This window comes from Sorex fumeus, unplaced genomic scaffold (assembly GCF_029834395.1).
Source record: "Sorex fumeus unplaced genomic scaffold, SorFum_2.1 ptg000264l, whole genome shotgun sequence".
Lineage (NCBI taxonomy): Eukaryota > Metazoa > Chordata > Mammalia > Eulipotyphla > Soricidae > Sorex > Sorex fumeus.
Window position 1 is genome coordinate 1,047,243 of NW_026606321.1, and position 26,681 is coordinate 1,073,923.

General features: G+C 46.8%; 2 protein-coding genes across 4 annotated transcripts in view; one reads left to right on the forward strand and one right to left on the reverse strand.

Moving 5' to 3' along the window:
- Window positions 1-2,506, reverse strand: part of OTULIN (OTU deubiquitinase with linear linkage specificity) — a 28,340-nt gene extending 25,834 nt beyond the window's left edge. The window contains exons 1-2 of one of the 2 annotated variants that reach the window (XM_056109065.1): window positions 2,284-2,506; window positions 190-291 (exon numbers count right to left, since the gene is read on the reverse strand). Coding sequence is in view for 1 of the 2 variants with exons in the window: in XM_056109064.1 (XP_055965039.1) it covers window positions 2,284-2,384 (101 nt within the window). In the remaining variant the exon portion in view is untranslated. The remainder of the gene's footprint in view (window positions 1-189; window positions 292-2,283) is intronic. The other variant, XM_056109064.1, reaches the window with a different exon arrangement.
- Window positions 1-26,681, forward strand: part of ANKH (ANKH inorganic pyrophosphate transport regulator) — a 326,406-nt gene that overhangs the window by 138,638 nt on the left and 161,087 nt on the right. The window lies entirely within an intron of this gene.

Consider the following 26,681-nt stretch of genomic DNA (forward strand, 5'->3'; position numbering starts at 1 on the left):
TCTCCCAATGAAATGCTCTGAGCTCAGTCAAAAGGTATCAGGGGACCCTCCAGCCCTGCTCGGGAAATGAACCATCATACCCTGAAGGAACATCAAACCTGCAGAGTCTCGGTCCAAATGTATAATGACTGCAAAAGCCAGATAAAGATGCATGCTCATAATTACTGCCACTGAATATATTAAAGTTACCTCAAAAATATCTCAGCTTTGTGATGCTTTATAGTTCAGGTGCAAATCTTTCTGCTCAATCCTGGGTAGGACAGAACTCAACTCTCTGATGAGAAGCAGCACCTTAGCCCAATGACAGAAAAACACTGTGTAAGAACTATTTCACATCTTAACTCAGGCATTACATCCTTGATTTAAACTGACACCCAATGAAACTGCATATACCGTCACATAAGAACTGACATGCAAACATTATATTACAAAACTAGGTAGCAAATGATGTTATAATGCAGTTGTTTCTCTCCCTTAAAACCTGGCAGAAGAGAGAAATAGTCCTCTGCCCATAACACAGGCAAGAAAGTCCAAAACATAAGCAGTGAAGTTCAGAAATTCTCTTCAAGTTATTTTCTCTTGTTACCCACTGTTCAAGATCTTCTGAGTTAGAGGAGAATGAGATTGTGAGAGCCGATAAAAGAAGAAAACAAAAAAGCTACTGAAGTTTAAACTAGAAAATCTATTCCAGAATAAAAACAATCCAAGCGCACTGTCAATATAAAACATGTCCCTACACCTGGTTTGCTGGGAAGCAGAAGAGACAGAGGTGCCCACCCCAGATATCAGGGAACTCAGTCCTGGACCCACACTCCATATGCCCCAACAAGATGCACTTAGCAAGCCAACAGCTCCATTTCCTCCATGTGAAATGCAAAAGTGGCTGGTTTTTCTGGACTGCTTCCAGCTGGAAATCTCTACATCCCTGGGTGTCCAGACTCTGGGAACCCCATTCTGCTAGAAAAATGTGCCCAGTACCACCATGGACTTTTGGGAATGCAGTTCAAAGTTTCTGCAGGGGTGAGGGGGTGGGTGGTGGAAATGACACTGCACAGGGGAGAGGCTGAGATGCAGCACCTGAGGACTGTGGCCTTTAAGAGGGGCTCTACTGGGGAGATAAACCCAGAGCAGCAGTTAAGAACAGGTGGGGGAGGGGGGGACAAAGAGTACAGGGGGATAGCTCCTTGCCAAAGAGCACATGGTACATGGTGTACATCTCAAACAGATCTGTGGCACCACTGGACCCCCAACACCTGTGGTGGGAGGTGCTCCCTCTGGAAACAGCCCCTGAAAACACTGGGGGTGGCCCAAACACTTCCTTCCCCCCCAAAAAGAACCAGCCTGAGCTGTTGAGGAGTGAGGTTAAAGACCCCTTACCAAACAGAGACTGTGAGGTGGGGCTCTAACCCCAGTGACAATCTGCAGCCAGGGGCCACATCAGCTCACACACATATACACAGCCAGAGGCCACATCAGCTCATGCACATACACACAGCCAGGGGCCACATCAGCTCATGCACATACACACAGCCAGGGGCCACATCAGCAAATACACATTCGTAGAGCCACGGGTTACCTCACCTCATACACACAACCACACAGGTCACATCACCTCACACACATAGGCACAGACCACACCACCTTACCAAATACACAGAGCCTCGGGCCACATCACCTCACACACAGTACACGGGCTACATCATCTTACACACACACTACACGGGCCACATCACCTCATCTCATACACACAGACACGGGCCAATCAGCTCACACACACAGACACGGGCCACCTCACCTCACCCACGGGCCACATCACCTCACACACACAGACACGGGGCCCATCACCTCATACACTCCACACAGGGGGTTGACATCCCCCCCTCCCTCCCTCCCCGTCTCCCGCCTCAGCGGCTCTACACTGGCGTTTTCTCACAGAAAGCAAGGACCACCGCAGCAAATCCCGGCCACGTCACACCCACGGCGGCTCCCCGGGGGTCTCTCCCGTACCGGGGGTCCGGGGAGAGAGGCGGGGAGCGCGCAAAGGAACGGCGGCGCCCCGCCCCGGGAGCGACCCTCGGCCCCGCGCCCCCGACGGCCGAGCCGTGGACCCAGAGTCGCTCTTCCGTGCCGCCCTGGGAACGGGCGGCGCTTCCGCCCCCGCGTCCCCACCCGCACACGCCCGGCCCGGCCCGGCCCGGGAAGTCCCCGGGGCAGGGCGAAGGCCGAGGCGCCCGGGGCCCCCGACCCCCACCCCGCGCCCCGCCGCCCGCCGCGGCCACTCACTGCTCCGGCGGGCCCAGCACGGCGCCCTCGGGGCCCGGAGCCGCGGCCTCCGCCTCGGCGCCCCGCCACGCTCCGGGCTGCGGCATGTCGTCCCGACTCATGGGCCGCCTCGGCCGCTCCCGCTGGGGCGCCCGGCCGTGGCCGCCGCCGTCCGCTGACCGGCGGCTTCCGAGGCTGCGCGGGGGCTTCCGCGCGCGTCACCGCCGCCCGCCCCGCGGCCTTTGACCCCCGCCCGAGGAGGGGCGTGGCCCGGGCCGTCTGCGCCGGCGCGAGCCCGGATTTCGCAGGCGCCGGGGGGCGGCGCGCTCACTGCGCCTGCGCGCGCGCTCGTGGCGGGCGAGGGGCGGCTCGCTCGGCCCAGGGTTCCCCGCGCGCGCCCGGACGGCTGAGGGGACGCCGGGGCCGCGGTTTGGGCGCCGCGCCGCCAAACGTCACGCCGGCCTACGTCGGCGGGGTTTCCTCGGCCGGAGCTCCGAGACGGACGTCCACCCCGCGTGCGCTGACGTCACCCCCCGCCGCCCGGCCCGCGACGTCCCTGCCCTGGCGGGGAGAGGGCGGGGAGCTTCGCGAACTGGGTCAGCGGGACAGTGGGTCAGGCGGGGCCGCGCGGGCGCCTTCCGGCACGGAATGCGCTGAGGGAAGGGGAGCCGGTCGGCGAGCCAGGCCGGAGCCGAGGGAAGGCGCGCCCGAGGGCGACGCCGCGGGAGAGGCGTCACTTCTGGGGAGGCGCTCCGGGGAGCCGCTCCGGAGGACCAGGAGTCTTGGGTGCAAGGGGACCCCTAAGGGACTCCGAGACCTGGTCCCCAGCCCAGGCGTCATTTCTGCGGTACTCAGGAAGGATCACGTGGCAATCTGAGGTATTCGTAGCACGCCAGGGGGGATTCAGGAGTTCCCCCCAGACTTGGAAGTAACGGGTTCAATTTGAACTTTCCATGGGATGTGATGGAAATTCTGTACTCAGTATAGTTTGGGGTGCAAGGGGGCACTAAAGGAGCCGCTCTGGAGGACCAGTAGTCTTGTGTGCAAGGGGGCATTACCCAGGCAAGAAGGGCAGCTGGCTCGGCAAGTCTGAAACCTGCAAGTACTTCCAGGGCAGAATAGGGAGCAGGGGGTTTTGTTGACAGGTGAGACGAAGAAGGCTGCTAGAGATTAGATCCTAGAAAACCTTCTCAGTGAACGGGGGAACCTTTGCTGGATTCTTGCAGAAAAATCATGAGGAGACGACTTTGTCACATTGCAGTCCGAGGAAGGCTTGGGAAAGGGCGAGAATGCAGAAGCAGCAGAAAAAGAGTAGTTGTGGACACCAAAAGAGAAACTGTATGGAAAGAATATTTGCATTTGGAGGTGAAAAAGTACACGTGATAGCAGTACCTTTATTTGAAAAACTTATTTACACCTGCCCCGAAATGGGTCACACCCAGCGTTGCACAGGGGTTACCCCTGGCTCATGCACTCAGGAATTACTCCTGGCAGTACTCGAGGGACCTTATGGGATGTTGGAATCGAACCTGGGTCGCCCACGTGCAAGGCAAATGTAAGCAAATAGTACCCGCTGTACTATCGCTCCAGCCCCAAAAGAGTATATCTTATGTGTACTAAGGGTGTGAAGTTTTAGTGGGTTGAATACCCCCAAATTCACTACTACCTGGAACCTCCATGTGAAAGCTTTTAGTTGGAAGCTTTCTTTTTATTTCCTTAAAGTAGGTAGATTTCCCCAGGGTACATGCCCCGACTTATTTTCTGAGAAGGGGACAGTTGACCAAATAAATGTGGAAACTTCTAGCCTAGGCATCTGAAAAACTGCTTATCCCCATGAAAATACAAATTAAGGGAACAGTGAAATGTCACCTCACCTGTGAGAATTAAAAGCAACAGCAGTGCCAACGCTGCTGTATACAGGGGTAGGGTTCTTGCCTTATATGACGCCAACCCAAGTTCCAGCCCTGGCATCCCATATGGCCCCCTGAGCATCACCAGGAATGATCCCTGAGCTGAACGGCAGAAGTAAACCCTGAGCACACTGGGTATGTCCCCACACTACCCCCTCCAAAAAAGATGCAATATAATTTTTCCCTCTGATAGGAAGGGTAGAATTATGTGTGTGATTATATGCGTGAATCTGTGGTCCTTATTTGCAAGGTCAAGCCAGGAGTTTTCTTCCTAGTTCTAATTTCAGATTCAAAAAAGGGGCTGGACATGTGGCTCAATGGTAGAGTATTTGGCTTGCAGGTGACTCTTAGTCTGATATCTGGCATTGTGTGGTCCCCTGAATACCAAGCCAGGAGAGGTCCCCAAGAGAAGCCAAAACAACAACGGAAAAAAGTTTGGTTCTCTAATAAAGAACTGAATTGATCATATGACAGTGTTTGTGGTATTCTTAGCATACCAGTGATGATTCATAGTTCTCCACAGACTTGAAGGAATGAATTCAATTTGTACTTGTTACGGAAATTCTGTACTCATATGATAAATCAGAAAGCTGAGTATAGTTTGGATAATTTCTACAAGAATAAATAGTGGAAATAGGGCCAGCAAAATAGTACAGCAGATAAGACGCTTGCCTTGCACATAGCCAACCAGGGTTTGATCCCTGGCATTTCACATGGTCCTCTCAGCACCACCAGAAGTGATTACTGAGTGCAGAACCAAATTTACCCTAAGCACCGCTACGTGTGGCCCCAAACCAAAAATAGATAAATGGAAATAGTAAGGGAAAATGTGAACTATATGGGTGTAGTTATTGTAATGGACAGTGGAAGCTGTCTGAGAGCCATCTGGTGTTCATTAGTTGACCAGAGATATGAAAGTAGAGGGATGATCCACTGAATTCATACTTGGTCTATGTGAGGGGAAAAAAATTATCTGTCTGATGAACAGAATTCCTACCTTACATCACCAAAACAAAGTCACGGGACATCAGTCAATTCTCAGACTTGAACCAGTTTACAACCCAGGATTCTGAATAAAAGGGGCCGGGGGCTGGGTCATTTTTGAGAGGACCAGGCAGCATGGCCAATAATGTTTTATTATTGTTTATCTTTTTTCCCAGGCTTCTCCCAAACAGTCTTGTGGCAATTTTATCAGGGTGATTGTGTACTGGGGCAAAGTAAACAGTCAAACTTTGTGGGGGTTGGTAGGCAATGGCTCTAACCTGACAGTAATTCTTGAAAACCCACGTCATTTCCTCTTACCTTTTAGCATAGCACTTTGGAGAATTAAGGGCTGGAGCGACAGCACAGCAGTAGGGCGTTTGCCTTGCATGCAGCCAACATGGCCGACCCGAGTTCAATTCCTCCGCCCCTCTTGGAAAGCCCGGCAAGCTACCGAGAGTATCTCGCCCGCACAGCAGAGCCTGGCAAGCTCCCCGTGACGTATTTGATATGCCAAACACAGTAACAACAAAGTCTCCAATGGAGACGTTACTGGGCCCGCTCGAGCAAATCGATGATCAACGGGAGGACCTTTACTTTACTTACTTTAGAGATGGGTCACTGAATGCCCTGTGTCGGTTCTCCAGTTGCAGAACGCATAATCACACGAGACATGCTCAGCAACCATCAGAATCCCCACATTGCTCCTCTGACCTCTACAGAGAAGAAAAGGCCAGTTACTAGAACGGTCACTGTCTATAAAAATGTAAATCAAAAAAAAAAAAATACCACATTCACTCAATCTCTGCCTCATGCTCGGGCCAAGCCTCATGCATAAGTGAAGTCCCGGAGAACCCAGGTAATGCGGAACTTTGTGACCTTGGACTCTGGGCTCAGTGGGACCCGGGAGCAGAGATCCTCTGTCTGTTTCCCCCTGTCTCTGGTGACCCAGGGATTACACCCGTAAGCCACCTACCGGTGCCAGATAATCTCGTCATTGGCCACCCTCCAGATCACACGGCTACTTCTCCTTCTCCTGGAAAGGAGCATAACATGAGGCCCCCATAGCCATGCCACCAGTCTCCATGCCAGGCTGTTTCACTTGGGGTGCCCCAAGGGAGGGCGGGTGAGAGCCTTCCCTGCCCCAAGGAACCCAGCCCCAGCAGCTGAAAACCTCCACAACCCAACAGCTGCCAAGCTCAAAGCCACTCCCCACACACTTGGGCCAAGCCTCACATATGAGGGAACATATTCCTGGACTGCATGGCCACGAAAGGAGCCATGCGACACATCATACAACACTCCCTACCCATTCTCCATAGTTACCACACCACATTTGTTGGGGTTCAGATAGTAAGCAACAAATCGTAGAGGGAAATATATATATATACCAAAGCTCACATCACCCAAACTTTAGCAACATGTTAGTGATATCCTATAGAATGTCTTACTGGCTCCTGCCAAAACAGAACAATCTTCACACTGTTTCCTATATGAACACTTTTGTGTAAGCATGTTCAGCAGTTCTTCATAACCGACAATACAAAATATATTCTTTCGGTTGTGTTTTGGGACAGGGATTGGGACTTGGGATGGAAACATCCCAAATTTGGTGGTGGAAGGTGTAATGGTGGTGGGATTGGTGTTTGAATATTAAATGTAATCAAATATTGTGAACTAACTTAAAAATAAAAAATAATTTTTTAAATACCACATTCTTGGGAGGGTTGCCAAGGTTAATGTCACCACTGAGAACTTGAAAATTGTACATCTTTTATCCATTTGTCTAGTTAGCATGTCCAGAGGACAGATGGGTCTTAGAGCCTGACCGTGGATTTTCATACATCTAATTATGTGGTCTGGCTCAGCTCTTCACAAGCTACCTGTCTGAATGCAAGGTTCCGTCCCAGTGGAAAACCAGCAGGACCGTACTACTGTTCAAAAAGGGAGACATCCATGACATTGGCAACTATCGCCCGATCTGCCTATTGTCTGTCATCTACAAGTTGTTCACTCGAGTCATCCTGAATAGGATTGGCAGAACATTAGATGAAGGACAACCATGCGAGCAAGCCGGGTTCCGCAAAGGATTCAGCACCATCGACCATATCCACACGATAACCAAGCTCATCGAGGTTTCTCGGGAGTTCAAGATGCCTCTCTGTTTAACGTTCATTGATTTAAAGAAGGCCTTTGATTCTGTTGAGACGGAAACGGTCATTGAAGCCCTAATCAATCAGGGCATTGAAACCCAATACATAAAGATCCTCCGTGAGCTATATTGCGGATTCACTACCACGATCTCACCATTCTACAAAGAAATAATCATTGATGTCAAGAGACGGGTTCGGCAGGGTGATACCATTTCACCGAAACTCTTCAGTGGCACCCTCGAGAATATCATGCAACGACTGGAATGAGAAGGAATGGGAGTGAAGATAGATGGTCGGCAACTACACCACCCCGCTTTGCTGATGACATGTTTTAATAACACCAAACATCAGCCAAGAGGCACAAATACTGGCCAACTTTGACCGTGAGTGTGGAAAGGTAGGACTACAGCTGAATCTTACGAAGACAAGACAATGTTTATGAGAAACAGCCTCGTTCCTGACACCCCATTCGCTCTCAACAGAACGACCATCTCCGAATGCAACAGCTATGTGTACCTAGGTCGAGAAGTCAACATGACAAATGACCTGGCACCTGAGCTGCGCAGGAGGAAGAGAGCGGCTTGGAACGCCTTCAAGAACTTCGAGGAAATAGCTAAGAGGACAAAGAACCTCCGGCTCCGGGCACATCTCTTTGATTCCAATGTTCTTCCTGCATTAACATATGCCTCAGAGACCTGGGCCCTACGCAAACAGGATGAGAACGCTATTCAGGTCCCCCAAAGAAGAATAGAAAGAGCTATGCTTGGAATATCATGTTTTACTCAAATGAGAGACAGAATCTTGAGTTCCGACATCCGTCGACAATCAAGAATCAGGGACGCTGTCTCGTTTGCCAAGATGTCAAAAATCAGATGGGCTGGTCACGTAATGAGATTTAAAGACGACCGCTGGACTAGAACTGTTACCGACTGGATTCCACAGGATGTCATAAGACCACGTGGCCGCCCACCTACCAGATGGCAGACTTCATCAAGATCATGAACGATCGGTTTGAGGCTCTTCATGTTCCCAGAGCGAACAGATGCCATCAGGCTACACTAGCACGCGACAGGGACAAATGGAGATGTTACTGGCGCCCACTCGAGCAAATCGCCGACTAACGGGAAGTTAAGTGATTAAGTGAATTATGTGGTCATGCTTCTATTCCAGATGAAATATTGTTGCTTGGGCAGATTAACATGTTTCCTAGCACCTAGTTTGCAGCCGATGACCCGTCAAATGCTTTCTCTGTCTGCACCTGCTGAGAAATCATCAGAAAGAATTAACCCTCTACTGTCAAGACCAACAATATACCATAACCAAAGGTGTATTGTTTAGCCGAATGTCACAATTCAGCCTGAGGCCTTCTTCCCCTTCTACAGAACACATTCATTCAGTACGCTGAAAATGTTGCTTGGTTTGTAAAGCAGAATTGCTGTTAATGTATACATGTTGATAAGATACTTCCACTTCAGGATAGTAAATCTCCCCAAAATTCAGGGGCCTTCAACCTCAGTGCAATTTCTAGGTATCAAATAGAGCAGAGTAGCTCTTTTAAGGTAAAGGGTAAATTGTTCTGTCTGACCCCTCCTATTGTTGTAAAAATAGACATAACACCTGACAAGAAGAGATTCTACAACAGGTCCCGGCTGTTGTACGAGTTACTCTGTCACATGGAACATGACCTATCAGGTCCAATGATGCTTGTGGGACTGTGGTAGATAAAGGTGCTATTTGGAGACCTTGGAAAATATCTATAAGTGAGTCATGGTGCACACTCTTGGGATTTGGGGGGGGCAAAGCTCTGCCATCCCTGGATATATTATTATTATACATTATGTGATACATAATGTATATTATTATACAGTATGTAACAATATACATTCCATTATTTAGTAAAAGATAAACACTGACCAAGGACTAGCAAATACCTGTGTCACCTAAACTCAGTTATAAATAATGCAAAGAGATTATACCTGATTATACACACAGACACACACACACACCCCTATACACACGGCAATTTCTGTCTATGCTCATCTGCTTTGGGAGTTTGGGTTGTTTTCAGATCTTGGCTATTATTATTTATAATAGCCACAGCAAGTGTACATCTTTCTTTTTTATTTAGTATTTTGTGTTCTTGGGATAAGTACCAGAGTGCTCAGTCATATGGTAGTTCAATTTCTGAAAAGTCTCTAGAATGTTTTTCCATGGAGGCTAAACCAATTTGTCGCATTCCTACTACTGACGTTAGTTTCAGGCCTTTTTGTGTCAGCCCATTCTTACAGTATAAAGTGATGTTTCATTTTTATTTCCATCTCTATTAATGAACACTTTGTCCTGTGTTTACCATATGTATGCTTTTTTTTGCAAGAATGTCTGTTCAACTCTTCTCCCCAGTTTTTTGATGGGGTAGTTTTGTTTTTGTTCTTGAACTTTGTGCGTGCTTAGACCTTCTTTGGAATAAATATATTTTCTCCAATTCAGTAGGGTATCTTTTTAATTCAACTATTGTTTCTTTTGCAGTGCACATGTTGAATTTGATCTTGTCCCATTTGTTTATTTTTGGTTTTGCTTTCTTTACCAGTAGTGTCAAATTGTAGGATAACACTGTTTTGTTCTTCCTCAGGTAGCTTAGGTTTATCAGGTCACGCCCATCCCTGTACTCCCATCCTTTTGTTTATTTATAACTACTTCTCTATGCTCTCTTCCCCAAACAGTTAAATTAGCTTATTCCCCTAGTCAGTTTCTGTTAATTTCTAAGGTCAGATCTTTCTAGGACACTGAACTTATATTGTAAGTTAATATTGACTTTCTCCTCTCCTTATGTCTTTTGAATAGTTTACTTTAAAGCTATGTCCTTTTGTATAGACACAAGAAGACAATTACTGTTATGCTTTTGTAACTTGTGATTTAATTGGCTTTGAATATTATTCATTCCGGGTATCTGCTTTCTCAACTTAAACCTCAGTTGCCCTCGCTTCCTACCGCCCCCCAAAACAGTGTCCCGATGAGGGACTGGATGGAACCAGGGCAAGCGGTAAGCTATGTGCACCCTGGCATCAAGATGGGCCTGGCCAAAGCGCCACAATTCTTAACTATAAGTTTAGAGCTTGATCATGACAAATGCTGTCATGATTCAAAAGTAACAGCGAGACTAGGACCCTGCTAGGGATAGAAAAGACTAATCTGGCCTGAACACTGTGGTCTGAGATTGAGATGACCCCAGGAGAGCAGTTCTAAAAGTTTAATGCATCTCTTACTGTGTCCATACAAAATGATTAATATTATGAATGCTTATATGTTTGTTGGACAAGGAGAGGAGAAATACACCCATGGGATTCTGCCCTTGGGTGGGTCTTCCTGCTGAAAGAGAATCTGTCCTAGAGGCAGCTTCCCTTAAGGGAAAGAGCTTTAATCCTATTGATTGTGACCACACCTCAAGGTTTTGCGGATTTAACTAGATTATAGGAGTGGACTGAGGGAGGAGATCAGGAGGAGATCCAGAGCCGGAGCCAGGAGAAAGGGGTTCCAGATCCGAAGAGAGGCAGAAGAGAGACAGGAGTGAATGGGGATGAGAATGGAATAAACAGCATCTGATCAATCAACCGCCTTGGCCCTCTCCTCCGCCAACTGCCCCAGGGCCCGGACCACCCAGCTGGGGGAGCAGCCTGGGCCCCCCAAAACCTGGGTGGCCAGGGGAAGAGCCGTTGGGGCCACCCCCTGGCTGCCCTCGGAGTTTTTTTACATCAAATCACTGAAGAAAGCTCTGAAAAATCAATATTATAGAAAGTTCTGCCTACGTTTTCCTCTATGTATCTAAAGAAATCGTTTCCAAAATCAATAAAGGTCTGTAAGTTATATTGAATTAATGTGAAAATACCCTGTTATATTTACTCTGGAATTTCCCAAAATCTTCTCTAGAAGACTTGGGTCTTCCCTAGAAGATCCAGAAATTAAAAATAGTTTCAGGCAAAATTCTGTATATCAATGCTGTATATTTCTAAAGTATTCACAGGAAGTGTACTTTTTTAGTTTATTCTAGTTCTGCAAGTCTGTGAACTATTCTGCCTTGGGAGGAAGTACTGTTAGTTTTCTGAAGAAATGAACTCTACTAGAAATAATCAGATATTTATTTGAAAGCCCTTTTGTTTTAGCATTTTGTTGATTTGGAATGCCTGATGTTCTTACAATTCTAAGACTAGAAAGCATAACTTTGTAGGGAAAAATAGGTGAACTCTTTTTTTTTTTTAATTTTTATTAGTGAAACACCATGAGGTACAGTTGTAGACTTACAGATTTTTGTGCTTGGGTTTCAGTTATACAATGATCGAGTACCCATCCCTACACCAGTGCCCATTCTTTAAGTTTACCTAGGAAGCCTGAACCTCCCCAGGAGTTTTTCTCGGGAGAAATTTGGTCTAGTGGAAATCTCATACGGATTTTCAGAACACCAAGAGCTTCAGGAGAAAACACTTTATTGAGTGGACTGGTAAGATTCACATCTAAAGTACTGAACCTCAAAAGACAGTTTGCTTCACTATTTTACACCCTAGTCAAGTGGGCTTACAGAAGCAGAGGCAAAAGTAAAGTTAATTTTACTATAGCCCTGCCACTTCAAAGCCAGGAAATACTCTTGCTTCTTCAGGGGCCTTTGTGGTCATGATCTGCTCCAGCCTCCACGGCGGTTTCTCACTTCAGTGGCACACTGAGCAGTGCTCAAAGAGAACAGGAACTGAGGGAACTGTCACTAGTCACCACGCGCTGGGTTGGCTGAGACCTGGCAGGGCAGCGTCAGTCCCTGCCACAATGGTTCAGAATAAAAGTGAGTTCATCGTGAAAATGAACCATCTCAATGAAAGGGCATGCAGAGAATGGTATTACATGGAGACTTCTGGCATTTGTAGAAATATTGGACCATCCTTTGACCAAAGCTAAACAGAATTTTAATCTAAAGAAATTGGTCAGGCATATATTCACGTGCTTGGAGAACATCTGAAATAGCATGCTACGCCCCTATGCGACCATGTTGGGAGCCCCAACCATCCCCAACACCCAGCCATAACTTTGCATGCCTCAGAGTAAAGTGTCCCTCCAGCAGCACAACACAAGGAGAGCGGACCACAGTGATCACAGTGGCCACGAGGCCTCACGGTCAGCCCCCTCACATGGCCAGCTCCACAGCTGAGCATAGGTGAGCACTGCAGCCAGGCATGTGTTTGACCCCTGCCATGGCAACCGCACATCCACGGCAGCAAAGGAGAGGGCGAGTAGGGAGGGAGGAATGAAAAAGAATATAGTGACTCTGCAACAACAAAACTCATCTTTGTCCTTTATTTTTTCATAAAGTTGTTCACAATAAAGTTGTTCACAATAACGGATTACATTCAATATTTTGACACCAGTCCCACAACCATTACACCTTCCCACCACCATTATTTTGAATTTTTCCACCATCACTCAAACCTGCTGAAAAACCAGATGCTAGATAATTTATTTTGTATTGCTTGTTGTGAGTAGCATTGTGAATTTCAAGGTGCTTCTGGAATTCTAAAATTTTAGATAAAATTTAGGGTCTGTAAAAATCTGGAGAAATCTCTGCAGCAAGCTTCTTGGTTTTGAGGTTCTTTTGTGTGTTTCTGGATCTTGTCCATTAAGGAGCTTAAATAGCAGCTGGAGGAAGTTTGTCGTTGTGACATCCAGGGTCCCACAGGAACCAAGAGATGAGAAGGACCATCCCATCCTCTATCCCTGGAGGCCTAGAGTTTTCCGTCACTGATCCCATGTTACCTGGGCTTCTCATTGGGTTCTGGGAGTTGGCAACTGCTGGGATTCCTAGGGGGCAGGTGAAGGGACAGCACCTGCTCCATCTGAGGCACCCCAGGGAAGTCGGTCTGGTGCAAGGTCTGGAGGCATCTCTGCATCGAGCTGCTTGGTTCTGAGATTTTTTTGTGTATCTCTGGTTCATGGCCATCTTCGTCCTGTAGAACTGGGCTTTGAGGTGCTTGTATTATACAATCCCCAAACAGGAATAGAATCAAAATGAAAACCTGCTTCTCTACTAACATATAACCTTCCTACACAGAACTCAAAATAGATGAATCTAGTTAAAAATTGACTGTGGATAATAAGTCTTGATTACATTGTACTAATACTAGTTACATTAAATCTTTTGAGCAATTTTCAGGTACTAAAAACTTTCAAACATAAAATAGACTACAGCAAAAGAATTCTGGGAATAAGCAGAGAGCAAAAATAGAATTTTAGTGAGAAAAAGAAAGGATGTGAGATGGCAGTCATTTGTAAAATATAATGAATTTCTAATATTTTATTTCTATTCTACTGGGAAATTCAGCATTATGATCTTTTTAAATGATGGTGTTGACAATAAAATGAAATTTATACATTTTAAAACTAAATTTCAAATGGAATTTATTTTTTTACTTTCAAATTGACTTCATTATAGTTGATGTAACATGTCTACAATACTGATAATATTCATGTTATTGATTTACAAAGTTACTGCAAGTCCCTCACCAGCACAACCACCAAAGTACCCAAGATGCTCCACCACTGTCTTTATGTCACTTCTATTCTATCTCTTCATTTCCCCATATTTTCCCCTAGGTTTTGGGAATCTGAGTCAGGTAATCCAAGACTGAGGATTTTTTCCTGTTTGATATCAAATGGAAAATGTTGTTTATTTAGGAGTTGGGGCCATACACAGGCAGGCCCAGGTCTTAGTCTCAGCTTTGGGAGATCACACCTGTATCGGCCACACGCAGTTCCAGCACCCTACCTGATCTGCTATCTTTCTGCACCACCCAAAATGCAAAATTTTAGATGTTAACTTTCAAATGTGGAAACAGTTTCACAGTTTTTCAAGTTCTTGTGAAGGTGAGTATAATTTTTCAGATACCTGCGCTAGATGGCAGCTAGTCAAAACCTCCATTTTTCAAAGGGGGTTTTTGATCCCTCCCCCAGTGGAACCCAAAGTTCCAGAGAAATTACAGTTCAACTTCTTAGCAAGCTGGATTCTAATTTAGTTAGTGACCTTTCAAAAAGAGTCTAGAAGCCACTCAAGGGAAATTGATTTGCTTAAATCCCTCCAATTCAGTAAAATCTCTCCTTTCTTAGGGCTGAAAATCAAACTGCCATCATGATACATTTCCAGACATCTGCCACTTGCTGCGGTTCCCTCAGAGAAAGAACGCTCTGGTCTCATGAAGAGATGAGTCTCTCTAGATCAGGACCACGCTTCCCTTGACTCATGCTGTGGAACTTCACTTACTTCCGTGAAGGCCCTCCCTCCAAATACAGACACATTAGCATTTCAACCCACGAATTTTAGGGGACACAAACATTCTGTTCACAACACCCATAAGTCTTTATTTACCTTGTTTGTAATCCAATAGACTAGCTTGGTGATCCTTAAACATTTTGTTGTTGTTGTTGACAATATATTAACTGTTTCTATGAGAATTTTAATGGTAGTGTTGTGTGTGGTGGGGACCCCAACCCAAACAAAACAAAACAAATTGGGGCAATTCACTCAACATTGCAGAGCCTCAGATTCTGCAGACACACAACCAAGACAGCAACTCACTGCTCTATCATGAGGATCAGAGGGGAAGTGTGTTAAGGACTTAGAGAGGAGTCTGCTAACACTACACTCCCTTAGCTCTTTCTAGAAGCACCTTTGTTTGCTCCATCTCATTATGTCAAGTCCAGGACTCCTCGCACAGTTCTGGCACCAAGCCTGGTGGTCTTTCAAGTGCCCAAGACCTTACAGGAAGTGCTAGTTTTCAGATAATGTTGAACATTACTGGTTCATAATGTGTGGAATCAAACGATTCGCTGAATTAGTCCCTGAGGGATAATTCAGGCCAGGAAGAGAAATATGCTTGGTAAGAAGAGAATAATAAAAGGTGTTTTGATAGCTCTGCTCTGGTGAAATGAATCAGTTGCTTGCAATTTCCTTAAATTCATTCTTTTCCAGAATATTTAAAGCCAAAGCATTGTCTAGCTATGGACAGCAGGGGGAGCCCTCACCCTCTACGCTGCCGTTCCTAACAACCCAATAGCTCCATCTCTTTAAGTCTGAATATTTTTAGACTTAACAGGTCTGGGGGACTGGAGCTTCAGCACAGCGGGTAGGATGTTTCCCTTGTATGCAGACAACCCGGGTTCAATTCCTCCGCCCCTCTTGGAGAGCCCGGCAAGTTACCGAGAGTATCTCTCCCGCATGGCAAAGCCTGGCAAGCTACCCGTGCGGTATTCGATATGCCAAAAACAGTAACAACAAGTCTCACAATTTGTTGTGAGACGTTACTGGTGCCGCTCCAGCAAATCGATGAACAATGGGAGGACAGTGCAGTGCTACAGTGCAACAGCGTCTGGGGGATGAAGACTTAGATGACTTCCTTTCCTGCATCGCATCTGTGCTTTCTCTGCTCTTTGGGTCACACCCGGCGATGCACAGGGGTTACTCCTGACTGCACTCAGGAATTACTCCTGGCGGTGCTAAGGGGACCATTATGGGATGCTAGGAATCGAACCTGGGTCCGCCGCGTGCAAGGCAAATGCCCTACCGCTGTGCAATCGCTACAGCCCTCTATGCTTTCTCTGTAGGACCTGGTCTCCTGTGAACTTTCTGCAGAGAAACAAGGCATCCGTGGCACCCTGAAGCCATCCTGGGTCAGGTCAGGTGTGATCTAGGCTAACACTTCCCAGCTGGTTTTCCAGGAGAAAATCTATTTCCCCCCCCCTCTTTCCTGATTAGGGCCTCAATGGAGCTTTGGGAGGATGATCAAATAATCATGAAGGAAATGATGACTGGAAAGATAGGCCCTTCTTCCCCCGCTCCCACCTCACCCCACTGCAGTCCCCTCCCCCCCCCGCCTACCCCTCCCCCCCACACACACCCTGCCTTGCAACTGCCACCTGTGTCCTCTTTGTCCTAAGTTCACTCTCAACACAGACAGGACCGAACTCTGGACCTCATCAATGTGAATTCACCCCAGCAGCTTTCAGCTCTTCAAGCCCTCCATGCCGAAGTTGTCACACAGCTTTGCTTCCCAACTGAGACTGACGGCCACACCCCAGCATCTTTAGAATGGTACAGTTCACAGGGCCCGAATGGTAGCACAGCAGGTAGGGTGTCTGCCTTGGGGCAAGACAGAGAATGCAGTCATCCCATTTTTGATCCTCACCACCTTAATATGGTCCCCCAAGCCCCGCGAGGAGTGATCCCAGAGCACAGATCCAGGAGTAAGTACCCTGAGTACCATGGGGTGTGGCCCAGAAGCGAGAGAGAGAGAGAGAGAGAGAGAGAGAGAGAGAGAGAGAGAGAGAGAGAGAAAGTCCAGTTCAGAGCCCACTCTCTGCCCTTATCTTATGCTGTCACATAGCTCCTTCCTGCCTTCCTTCTCTTCCTGTGCCTCAGGCCCCCTCACAGCACACTGAACCCGCTTCCTTTTCTTGCCTGCATTCATCATATGCAGCTAAATATCACAACCTCTCATCTCCCCTCACAATCCCTCAGCCCCCTTTGAGGCCCCGTTCCACCACTAAGGAAGGCAGAGCAGCTCAGGGGAAGCAGCTTAGTCTGAGAACCGAGTGCTGTGTTGACACGGGAGAGTAGGCCCAGCCCCAGCCCCAGTTAGGAGGATTTTAGGGGATGAAAACCTCCAAAAAGAATTGGAATTTCCCCTGCTGCCTGCCCTGACAAGGCCCCGAGTTGCCACCCACGAATACCTCCTCCGGCTCCTGAACGACCATGATCCCAGAAGCACACAAACCAATCTCAGAACCCAGTGGCTTTTGGCAGTAATCCCTCCAGACTTATTACTAGAATGTCAGAAATCCAAAATCGCGTGGCCATAATAGCAGCCGCACGACATCACATGCTCTTCATTATCAGCAATAGAAAACAAATTATCTAATGATGGATGTCTTTTTGGCAGGTCTGATTGTTGGGGAAAATTCCAAATAATAAAATGGTGGGTCTTTTGTCGTAATATTGAATGTGATCAATGTAGAGAGAGAGTAAAGTGGAAATCTGCCACACAGGCAGGGGGGAGGGATGGGAGGGGGGTGTACTGGGGTTCTTGGTGGTGGAAAATGTACACTGGTGAAGGGACGGGTGTTTGATCATTGTATGATCGACCGAGACTTAAACTGAAAGGCTTTGTGACTGTTCGCACGGTGATTCAATAAATGAAAAATTTAAAAAAAAAAAGAATTGGAATTTCCTAGAAGAGAGGTTTCTTTTGTGTATCAGTGTGGATTTTGTTTTGTTTTGTTTGTCTTTTATGGGTTACACCCAGCAATGCTCAGGGGTTACTCTTGGCTCTGCACTTAGGAATTAATCCCAGAGGTGCTCAAGAGACCATATGGGATGCTGGGGATCAAACCTGGGTCAGCTGAGTGTAAGAACCAGCTGTATTATCACTCCGGTCCCCAAGAGAGATTTTTTTCTTTTGGAAGTACACTTTTATCTTTCATATCTTTTACATACATGAGCATCTCCTGTGATCCAGAAGCATGTACCTGGGAAGTAAGAGGGCAAAGGTGAGCCACCATCATTAGGGCACCCCTGCAAATCAAGACAGGGTGTAGTTTCCATTTCAACAGGCAGCAAGACTCCAGGAGAAAGAAAAACAGGGCTGAGAGATCATGCTTAAATAGACTCCGGGAATGAAATACGAAGATCCAGATCTGTCTTCTCCTTACACTCACTCACCCAGGAGGAAAAGGAATGTGAGGGCCCCAGGACAAGAGCCTGTGTAGGACAAGGCCTTGAAGAAACGGACGGAGGCACTGAAGAGCTGCTCAGAACTCTTCTCAAGAGTCTAACACTCACCTCAGCAGGAAACCAAGGTGGCCCCTACATGCCACACGCAGGGGAGCGGGCAGAAGGAAAATCTCTGGCATATATTAAATACTAAGTCACATTGTCCGTCACAGAACCTGACTTCGTGCATTAGCCTACCACAAGAGACTTCATTGGACCCATTTTACCTGAAGGTACCTGAATGTGAGTCAGGATTCTAACACAGTCCAGTTGGCTTCTAAGGTTGAGCTCCGAGCCACCCTCCAAGGTTGTCTTTCAAGAAATGCCCATTGCTTTGGGGCCTGGGGATAGTTCAGTGGTTGCACCACACAGCAGCCCTGCTGTTTGGGATCCCTTGCTCACACAAAGGGAGCAATCTCTTGTACAGGGGTGTGCCTAGACCACAGCTGAAGATTCACCACAACCAAGTGTGTGCGCCAGGGTGATTGCAACACAAGCAGAGAAGGGAGAGGGGGACATTCGTGCCCTTGCTCCAGCTGCAGCCTCCGCTGTACAAGGCCCAGTGAAGCGGCCGTTGGAAGGTTAGGTTCTGGCGGATTTCACGAGGTCACTGTTGTCTGTTTGATGTTCCTGTTCAAGTTCCAGCCTCCGTCTGTCCCCTGCTTTCCTCTCGTACAGCAGTGAACTCCAGTCTGGGTCACTCCCTGTCACTCGCGTGTCTTTCTACTGCTTGTGGCACTTGCACACACACACACACACACACCTGGCTGTATGCCAGAGATCACTCAGGGTTGCAGGGCCAAGAACCCAGACAGCAGTGCCACTGGGGACTGAACTTCTGGCCTCAAGCTTGCAAAGCAGGCAATTTTGGCTGCTCAGCCATCTCTTAGGGGCTAAAAGTGCCACTTTTTTAGCCACTAAAAAGTTATATTTAGACATTTTTTAAAGTAAATTAAATTGATTTTTCTATTCATTGGATTTTTTTCTTTTGGGGTGAGGGGGGTGGGCAACACCTGGCAGTGCTCCGAGGTCATTCCTGGTTCTGTGTTTAGGAGGGAGCCCTAGTGCTGCCAGGGACCATGCATAGTGCTGGTACTCAAACTGGGGTTAGCTGCATGCAAGGCAAGCACCTTAGCGCCTCTACTGTCTCTGGCCCTGAGATTCTCCCCTCCCCTCCCCTCTTCTCTCCTCTCCTCCTGTCTTCTTCTTCTTCTTCTTCTTCTTCTTCTTCTTCTTCTTCTTCTTCTTCTTCTTCTTCTTCTTCTTCTTCTTCTTCTCCTCCTCCTCCTCCTCCTCCTCCTCCTCCTTCTCCTCCTTGTTCCTCTTCTTCTTCTTTTTTATTTCTTTTTTTTTTATTTGCTCAATTCCTTCTCCTGCCTCTGTGCTCAGGGCTCACTCCTGGCAGTGTGGAACCATATGTGCCTGTGCCTTAACTCCTGTCCTATCAGTCTCTCCCTGAGATTTTTCCCCCCTTATTTCCCTCTAGGTAGGGGGACTCTTACAGAAGGCAATGTTTTCCTATTTTAAAATAGAGTAATCTGTCTTCGTACAATTTTTTTGTTTGTTTGGGGGTTTTTTTTTTGTTTTTTTTTTCTTTTTGCCAAACAGAAGTAGGGGAAAACAGAAAGTCACGAGCTGGTGAGGGAGAAACATTTCTGTGCGTCCTTTCCCTTGTTTCCCAGCTATCATTTTCAAGCAGAGTGTGTTTGACTAAGAGGCTCATGCACTTGGATTAAGAGCAATACCTATAGGTGGAGGCATGTGCCCCCTGCATAGGACAGAAGTAACACGTGCTCTTCATCCAGTATACCAGAGAACCACCGTTTTCTGTCACATACTGTTTCCCAGAAATGATGTTATAAACAAGTTCCCTCTCAGAACACAGAGACTGGCATTACATTCCATTCAGACACCTTAAGGGATGCTGAGTGAAGGCTTGAGGAGATCAGAGAAGAATCACTCTTGAAAGACATAGTCTTTGGGGACCTGAGAGATAGTACAGCAGGTAAGATTTGCATGAGACTGATCTGGGTCCAATCTCCAGCATCCCGTATGGTCCCCTGAGCACCACCAGGAGTAATTCGTGAGTGCAGAGCCAGGAGTAACTCCTCAGCATTGTCTGGTGTGGCCTTCCCCCGCTTCCCAAAAAAAATCTCAACATATCCCTATATACCAGTAAGACAGTAGAGAGACACTGCGGACTGGGAAGAAATTCTTCCAAATTATGTATCTGACAAAGTGCTTGTATTCCTAATATACAAAGAAGTCTACCACCTCAATAGTAAATAAAAAAGACAAGTAAAAATTTTAAATTGACAAATAATTTAAATAGGCATTTCTTTAAAAATATAATAATGACCAAAATATTCACTAAAAGAATCAATAGTGTGCTATGTTCATTGCAGCACTGTTCACAATATCCAGAATCTGGAAAAAATATGTGTGGGTGAGAACTGACAAATGGATAAAGAAATCATGGCTCATCTACACAGTGAAATACTACTCAGGAAAAATGAAGTCATGAAATTTGCCTATAAATGCATGGACATGGAGAGTATTATGCTGAGTGAAATGAGTCAGAAAAAGAGGAACAGATATAGATTGACTGCATTTATTTGTGGGACATATATATAATATATGTATTAGAAAACTTAATATCCAAGGCCAGGGAAAACAGGGGCTAGGAGGACTGGTTAATGGTTAATCTACAACAATGTATGTGGGTAGGTAAGATAGAGAAGGGACCAGGATGACAATAATAGCTGTAAATGATCACGCTGGACAAGAACTGAGTGTTAAAATCACAATGGCCAAAAGGAAGGGAGCGGGGGGGGGGTGAGAGAGAGAGAGAAAGAGAGAGAGAGAGAGAGAGAGAAATGCCTGCTATTGAAGCAGACTGGGGTTGGGTATGGGGGTGATGGGAGGAAACCTGGGGGCACTGGTGCTAGGAACTGTACACGAGTGGAGGGATGGGTGTTAGGATGGGATGTGTGACTGAAACCTAATCACAACAGCTTTGTAAGTGTCTGCCTCACAGTGAGTTCATTAGAAAACTTTAAAAATGATAATCAGCAGGCCTTTCCACTTGCTGCTCCGTCATTGCAGGGGGACCTGCCTCCATTGACATCATGGGTCTTGTCGTGCTGGGAGGGGTCAGAGATTCTTTGGGCTCAGTTCCGCAGACTCTACACCTGACCTGAGCCACATGAAGGAACCCACACCACAGCTCCTGAAGTACACAGTTGCATAAGCAGCCATGTGACATCTCTACTTAGTGAATTACATACTGTCACAGTGATTCTGCCTCTCATTTGCTGAAGATGGGTAGAGAAGGAAGAGAACAACCCCAGGTTTAATCCCTAGCATCTTCCAGGGGTACTTAACATAAAAACTCAACCTCAGTACAAGAAGAACACTAGAAAAGCAATGGGAGGAAACAGGTAGAAACCCATCAAGTTCAATGAGTGAAAACAATATCACCAAAGACATAAACAACACCACTAAATCCTCAGACAATGTGTTTAGTGACACCTTGATGAAGATGTTTAACAAGTTCAAATAGATAGCAAAATTCAAGAAAATATGAGTCAAAATAAAAAAACACTCTAATCAGAAATGAAGAACATGGTAGGTGACATTTTAAAAAGTCAATAGAGGGTCTGAGTAGCAGGATAACAAAAGCTGAGTAAAAGTTTGACAAGCTCCAAAAAGAGAATGCAAAAACATATAGGAAACAGCAGAAGGTGGAGAAATTGTCTGAAAAGAGATGAGCACCATACCAGAGAACCAGGAATTGAGTTCAAGAGGAAAAACATATAAAAATCATCAAAGTCCCTGAAGAATAGGAGGGAAAATTTAATTAAAAAAAAACACAACTGTAACTGTCACTGTCATCCTGTTAGTCATCCCATTCACTTAATAACTTAATCACTTAACTTCCCGTTAGTTGTCGATTGCTCGAGTGGGCACCAGTAACGTCTCCATTTGTCCCTGTCACGTGCTAGTGTAGCCCAATGGCATCTGTTCTCTCTGGGAACATGAAGAGCCTCAAACCGATCGTTCATGATCTTGACGAAGAAGTCTGACCATCTGTTAGGTGGGCGACCACGCGGTCTTTTGACATCCCGTGGAATCCAGTCAGTAACAGCTCTAGTCCAGCGGTCGTCTTTAAATCTCATTACGTGACCAGCCCATCTGATTTTTGACACCTTGGCAAACGAGACAGCGTCCCTGATTATTGATCGTTGACGATGTCGGAACTCAAGATTCTTTCTCTCATTTGAGTGAAACATGATATTCCAAGCATAGCTCTTTCTATTCTTCTTTGGGAGACCTGAATAGCGTTCTCATCCTTTTTGCTTAGGGCCCAGGTCTCTGAGGCATATGTTAATGCAGGAAGAACAGTGGAATCAAAGAGATGTGCCCGGAGCCGGAGGTTCTTCGTCCTCTTAGCTATTTCTTCGACGTTCTTGAAGGCGTTCCAAGCCGCTCTCTTCCTCCTGCGCAGCTCAGGTGCCAGGTCATTTGTCATGTTGACTTCTCGACCTAGGTACACATAGCTGTTGCATTCGGAGATGGTCGTTCTGTTGAGAGCCAATGGGGCATCAGGAACGAGGCTGTTTCTCATAAACATTGTCTTCATAAGATTCAGCTGTAGTCCTACCTTTCCACACTCACAGTCGAAGTTGGCCAGTATTTGTGGCGCTTGGCTGATGTTTGGTGTTATTAAAACAATGACATCAGCAAAGTGGAGGTGGTGTAGTTGCCGACCATCTATCTTCACTCCCATTCCTTCCCATTCCAGTCGTCGCATGATGTTCTCGAGGGTGGCACTGAAGAGTTTCGGTGAAATGGTATCACCCTGCCGAACCCCTCTCTTGACATCAATGATTACTTCTTTGTAGAATGGTGAGATCGTGGTAGTGAATCCGCAATACAGCTCACGGAGGATCCTGATGTATTGGGCTTGAATGCCCTGATTGGCTAGGGCTTCAAGACCGCTTCCGTCTCAACAGAATCAAAGGCCTTCTTTAAATCAATGAACGTTAGACAGAGCGGCATCTTGAACTCCCGAGAAACCTCAATGAGCTTGGTTATCGTGTGGATATGGTCGATGGTGCTGAATCCTTTGCGGAACCCTGCTTGCTCGCATGGTTGTCCTTCATCTAGTGTTCTGCCAACGTTATTTAGGATGACTCGAGTGAACAACTTGTAGATGACAGACAATAGGCAGATCGGGCACAGAAGACCCACCCTACCCCTACCAGGACCAGATAAATACCCCACTGGCAGACCTCCACTACCGACACTACCTCCACTACCCAGCCGCCGCCACACTCCAGGACGCTTTCCGGACCCGCGCGGCAGCTCAGGCCAAGACTCACGCACGACTGAAGACCCACAGAACAAGATAAGTGGAACTCTCTGAGACCTTGGACTCCAGGCTCAACGGACCCAGGGACAGAGATTCTCTGCTTGCTCCCACCAACCACAGGAGACAAAGGGATTCTAATCAGGAGTCCCACCCTACCCTGCCCTGTCTGCTTCTACCAACCACTAGAGACCCAGGGATCGGATTGCACACAGAAGACCCACCCTACCCCTACTGGGACCAGATAAATACCCCACTGGCAGACCTCCACTACCGACACTACCGACACTACCCAGCCGCCGCCACACTCCAGGATGCTTTCCGGACTTCCGCACATCATAAGACACTAAATACTCATATTCCGGAATTGCCGTACCATATTTGATAGGGTTCAAATATGGTAACACCTACCAGGGCGATTAGAGGTCTCCCCAAAAGCCTCTATTCCTCTCGGAAAGACTGGCAAGCTACCAAGAGTATTCCGCCCGCATGGAAGAGCCTGGCAAGCTATCCGTTGTGTATTCGATATGCCAAAACCAGTAATTACAACTGGTCTCATTCACCTGACCCTGAAGGCTTCACCGACATGGCCGCACTGAGAAGGATGAGAAAGGAGAGGCCGACAAAATCTCAAGGCCGACCTAGGCTGCCACAACGAAGGAAGACAAAAATGATCGTCTGTACTTTCAATGCACGTACGCTAGTATCAGATGCATCCATCGAGGACCTGATGGTACAAACGCGAATGATCAAGTACGACATCATTGGTCTGACTGAGACAAGAAGGCACAAATCTTACCATGCCGTTTTTGACACTGGAGAAGAATTTTTCCTCGGAACATGTGATAAAAGATGTGTCAGAGGCGTCGGTGTCCTTGTCAACACAAACTTGGCCATGAGCATTGATTCATTCGAATGCCTAACAACCCGAATCAGACGTTTACATTTGAATAGATGTGGCTCACTGCTGGCAGTTTCTATCTTCATTGTCTACGCACCAACATCTCATTATGATGAAAGAGAAATCGAGAAGTTCTTCATGGAGCTGGAGAAGTTCTATAAAGAAGACCACACCTTCTACAAGATCATTGTGGGTGATTTTAATGCCAAGATAGGACCGAGAAGATCAGTTGAAGAACTTTACATCGGGACCCATGGCCTAGAATGGAACGAACAGGGTGAGACACTGTCTGAGTTCATCATGTCGACCAAGACCATTCATGGTAACTCACAGTTCCAGAAGGCATTTTAAACATTGGACATGGGAGTCTCCTGGTGGACGATTCCACAATGAAATAGACCAGATCATATTCAATCAACGGTTTTGCCTGACCGATGTCGCTGTTGTCCCAAAATTCCGAATGGGATCGGACCACCATCTCCTTCGTGCAAAATTCTACTTCACGGAGTGGGGAGAAAGGGCTGCAAAGTTTAAAAAGAGAACTCCCAGAACGACCACCAACTGGGAGCTATTCGGCACTATTGCGGCAACATGGGAAGATGCCATTGTTGACAACATTGATGAGGAATACGATCGACTGGTTCAGCACCTCCATGATTGTGCGAGGAACGCCAAGAGAGAGATAGCCACAAAAAAACGCCTGTCTTCGAAAACTCTTGAGCTTATTCGCCAACGTGGTTTGGCGCATGCCTCAGGCAACCGCGAGCTAACGTACGAGCTCGCAAAGCAGTGCAGAGATGCAATCAAGGAAGACCTCAAAGAGAGAAGAGCAGAAGTGCTGGTAGATGTGGCAGAAGCCGGAAAAAGTATTCGGAACGCCTGCCTGTTTCTTCGCCAACTACAAGACCAAGATGACTGCCCTCCGACGTCCTGATGGATCCATCACATCCTCCAGAACGGCAATGGAGAAGATTATCCATGACTTCTACTCAAATCTCTTCGATAGCCATGTCCACTTGCCGACACACCAAATTCCACAGGATGGATATGTCGTTCCCAACGTTCTCCCTTCCGAAATCCAACACGCCATTTCGTCGGTAAAGAAACAAACAGCACCCGGCCCAGACAAGGTCAGACCTGAACACCTGAAGAACCTGCCGTCAGTACTCATCAATACACTGACTCGGCTCTTCACTCGCTAACTGTCTGAATGCAAGGTTCCATCCCAGTGGAAAACCAGCAGGACCGTACTACTGTTCAAGAAGGGAGACCTCCATGACATTGGCAACTATCTCCCGATCTGCCTATTGTCTGTCATCTACAAATTGTTCACTCGAGTCATCCCATTAATCATCGATTACTCAAGTGGGCTCCAGTAGCATCTCCATTTGTCCCAGCCCTGAGATTTTAGCATCGTAAATTTTATGCTCTCTCTCCGCGGATGTGGCACGTCAGCTGGATGTCCTTGGGCATAATGGTGACACTCTTGGCAGGGAATGCGAGGAGGTTGGTGTCCTAGAAGAGCCCCACCAGGTAGGCCTCTATTCGGTAGACTGGGAAAACCTTCAGGGATAATTAGTGATCTCCCCATAAGCCTCCATCTTCCCCCTGGAGAGCCCGGCAAGCTATGGAGGGTATCCAGCCCGCATAGCAGAGCCTGGCAAGCCACCCGTGATGTACCAAATATGCCAACAACAGTATCTAAAAGGGGTCTCATTTCTCTAACCCTGAAGGAGTCTCCAGCTGAGTTGGGAAAAACAAGAGGGCTTGTACTAAAAAAAAACAACAGTTAAAGAAATCATTCATAAGAATTTCCCAGAGTTGAGGGTTACAGACACCAAGATCCAAGAGGCCCAAAGAGTATCAGCGAAAACAGACTCAACTCAGAAGACCCCAAGACATATTGTACTCTAAATGACAAAAGCCAACGATAGAGACAGAATACTGAAAGCAACGAGATTTAAAAAAAAAAGGAACTTACATACAAAGAAAGGCCTGTAAGATGTCCAGCTTATCTATCGATGAAACTCTTAGAACCGGAAGACTATGGAGGGATATACTATAAAAGAACTCGAGATAAAACCTCACCAAGAATACTTTATCCAGCTAGATTATCATTCAGATTTGAAGGATACAGAGCTTCATGAACAGTCAACAGCTTGGGGAATTCATAGCCTTGAGACTAGTTTTGCAAGAAGCATTAAAAGAGCTTCTCTAAACGTTAGGGCAAACTTCCCAACAAGTGGCATTGAGCATGGCACTCACTCATGGTACAATCTGCTGCCTTCCACTAGATTAAGAAAAGTGT